Source organism: Cryptomeria japonica, chromosome 2, assembly GCF_030272615.1.
Source record: "Cryptomeria japonica chromosome 2, Sugi_1.0, whole genome shotgun sequence".
In the NCBI taxonomy this organism is placed as follows: domain Eukaryota; kingdom Viridiplantae; phylum Streptophyta; class Pinopsida; order Cupressales; family Cupressaceae; genus Cryptomeria; species Cryptomeria japonica.
Genome location: NC_081406.1, coordinates 374,685,726 through 374,688,991, shown reverse-complemented (window position 1 = coordinate 374,688,991; position 3,266 = coordinate 374,685,726). Strand labels below are relative to the sequence as shown.

The 3,266-nt window shown below is 40.0% G+C and overlaps 1 protein-coding gene across 1 annotated transcript; it reads left to right on the top strand.

Annotated features, from left to right (window-relative positions):
• The first annotated feature begins 2,193 nt into the window (after positions 1-2,193).
• LOC131064444 (peroxidase 12-like) lies at positions 2,194-2,721 on the top strand. The gene has a single exon (XM_057998583.2). The coding sequence runs from the start codon at positions 2,194-2,196 to the stop codon at positions 2,719-2,721; it is 528 nt and encodes a 175-aa protein (XP_057854566.2).
• The last annotated feature ends 545 nt before the right edge of the window (positions 2,722-3,266 follow it).

Here is a 3,266-nt window from a genome sequence, read left to right as displayed (position 1 = left end):
AATGTTTGTAAGTGGAGCAGTTATAATCAGTTGTGAGTTGTTTGTATATTTTGTATAGTTGCTTTGCTTCAGTTGTGTGGTTTTCAATAAAGTGTCCTGCTGTTTGGGTAGAATAAGGAAGCCCTGTTTTGAGAAGAGAAGAATCGAGAGAAGAATGATCCGTTTTTGGGTGGTCTGCTTAACCAAAGATATCTGGATTCTTGTGTTGATCTCACAATCAACCATCCCCAGTCAGAGCCACTGTTGGGAGTATTTAAAATTGAGTCAAAGTTTGTAGGCCTATTTCAAATTTTTGCTCTGCATACCTAAATGAAGTCAGTTTGAATGGCTTAGTTTGCGAGAGGGCAGAGTAGAGCCGGTTGATTTTCAGAGGGTAAGGCTCGGGATTCATGTCCCACACCTTTCATTTGGCCTATTCAGTGATGTGCAACTTTCAGAATTCAATTTGGATAAGTTTATGAGGTACCCGTTTTGAGGGGTGAGCTGGAAGTGCATTTTAGGCACAAATGCAGATTTTATTGAGTAGCCTACTTTGAGCGATTACATCTTTTGCCCTGTTGATCATCATGAAAAAATTCAAAATGGATTCAATTGTATGCATTAATGTGAGTCACCCTGCAAAATTTCAGGTCTTGACGAATCCATTTGCTCAGTTTTCTAAACCGAATCCGTTTGCAGTTTGTGTGTTTTGGCAAGTCCCTGTTTCGACAGCTAGTCGGAGCCCTGTTTCGCATAAGTGTAAAAGTTGCCTCAGTAAGCATCATGCCATAATGTTTGTTCCGGGCTGATCTTGGTATAAATGATGAGCTACGTTTCAAATTTCAAGGCTCTACCAATCCGTTTGATCGGTTTTCAAAAGGACTCGTTTTGTCACCAAATTCAGTTATCCGCACTTCCAGTGTTAGATCAGTTAATGTAGCCATTTTGGTGAGCGCTCCGTTTGCATCTTGTCAGTCGGGTGATCAAACTAAGAATTCAAAGATTTAATATGTACTTAAAGGTACCTATGTTCCGAATTTGAGAGCTTACGGAGGTCGTTTGGTATTTTTAAGAAAGGCGTCATGTGTTGCCAGGACATTGACTTCATCAGGTCCGCAGTGTCGACAAAGCCAGTTGGCCGTTTTCGGAAATTAATATCTCTTCACTCGGGACTCATCTTGAGAAACCGTTTGGTAGATATCATCCTTGTATATCAAAGTACATGCCTGTCAGACGGCGAGCTCCAGAAAGGTGTTTTGACCACATTGAAAATTACGTCTTCGCGATTAAATGCGAAAATTGTGGCGTAATCGCCTGGAGGTTGTAAAATTCAGTCTGATGATCCAAAATGATGCTGATCATTTCCAGAGGTATGTTTGAGGTCAGTGAAGCATTCCAGAGGCCAGTTGCTTGAAAACGAAAATTTTTTTAGTCGGACCCACTTTGGGGCCCGACCTGGCTCATGCTTATGCATTATTTATTTATTTTTTTTTTTGTGGCGAACTGTTCTTGTTTCATGGCAATGCATTTTCCCATGCCTTGGCCTTCGCATCACCAACATCATTATTCAAATGCTTCGACATCTTTCAACGAATGTAATGGTATGCAATCTCCCAGGGACAGATATGTACAAGTTTGCAAAATCTCTATGGAGAGGTTTGAAGGAAATTAGAGAAACGTTTCAGAACCAAAGTTTATTGAAGCACAGTGCAAGTGCAAGCATGAAATACTCTCCTATATTATGGATTAAATTTGAGTGTGCTAGATTGAGGAGAGTATTTACATGAAGATTTCCATTAAAGTGCAATGGTAGATCAAAACCAAGAGCTCTATGTGGTCTTCCCATTCTCTTTGCTGTGTGTGGTTTGAGAAAAGAGATCAGTAAAAAACATTTAAACAATGGCAAATTGCATTAATCTCCTTCTCCTCACGTTACCCCAAATAGACCTCCAAGGCAGCGTGGTGGCCAAAATAGTTTGCAAGAGATTTTGTTGTCCACATAGTGAAGAAAAGGGGGTGCAGATCGAAGATTATAAAGCAACTTACAGCCAATCTTCTCCTTCTACGCAGGCATTGTTTGAAGTTATAAATAAATTAAAACAGCCAGCTTTCAAAACTTAATAAATTCTTTTCCCTGCATGGATGTAATGGCAAGGAAAGCAAGCACTTGTGGCATCTGTGAGAATGTAAATCTCCCTTCAGTTTGTGCAAATGATGGGTATCTCTCATTGCACGTCCTTTGCCTACAGACTTTACCCAACACAGGATTCCACTCTGAATGAGAGTTTTGCAGAGGAACTTTACCTCACATGCCCGTCTTCTACCACTGTCAACACCACTAATCTGGACATTCGCACTCCAAATTTGTTCGACAACAAGTACTACGTGAATCTAGAGAATGGTGAAGTATTGTTTGCATTTGATGAGAGCCTCTCCATTGATTCCCGCAGTAGTGAAATAGTTGCAAGCTTTGCAACAAATGAGACTCTCTTCTTCGAAAGATTTGTGGCTGCCATGGTAAAGATGGTTCAGCTTGATGATGTTGTGGCTGGGGAATGTCCATTTTGTGGGGAGTTGATGATAAAGGAGGTCTCCTTGCGTTCTATTATGCCCGAGGAAATAGAGCATGTAATGTCATCATTACTGTTTGCTGTTTTATGGAACACAGACTTGCTTTTCATTAGTCTAAGTCATGACTCATCATCGCCTGGTTTCATAGATTGCTATAATGGGCATCAATAAGTAATATTATAAAAAATGAAATCAGTATAATGGATGGTTCACGAGAATAATGCAAGCATTCCCCTCTCTGATCACGAGAGTATGGTTTAGCATAAAGAGCTGTCTGGGAGAATTGTTCAAAGTCATGTCTTTGATAGCTACGATCAACTTTGAGTCAGATTGGTATAGCTTAAATAATTTGTAAAATGTTATGTGATTTATTTGGGATGAATGCATGGCTTACAAATCCAAGTTTGAGTTCGGCAACGGTCTAGTATACACCTTTATGACCATGTAGCTACATTTCAATCAGCTGAAGATATGAAGACTGAGTCTAACATGGATCTACCTGGAGACAACGGGGAATATGCTATTTCCCTAAAATGCTCCTGTTTCACCTGAGCAGTGAATATTTGGTCTTTTTATGCAGTATTGAGGATTTGAACTGAGAATCAACACAGTTTGCAAGCATGTGCAGGTATACAGTATGCCATAATGCTCACTGTGAATAGTGTTTAGAGTATGGCGTGATGAATGAAGGGCCATGAGGTAACATGCTTAGTAAG

Excerpts from the sequence above, each read along its gene's own strand:
- LOC131064444 (XM_057998583.2), top strand. The coding sequence starts at position 2,194 with ATGGGTATCTCTCATTGCACGTCCTTTGCCTACAGACTTTACCCAACA.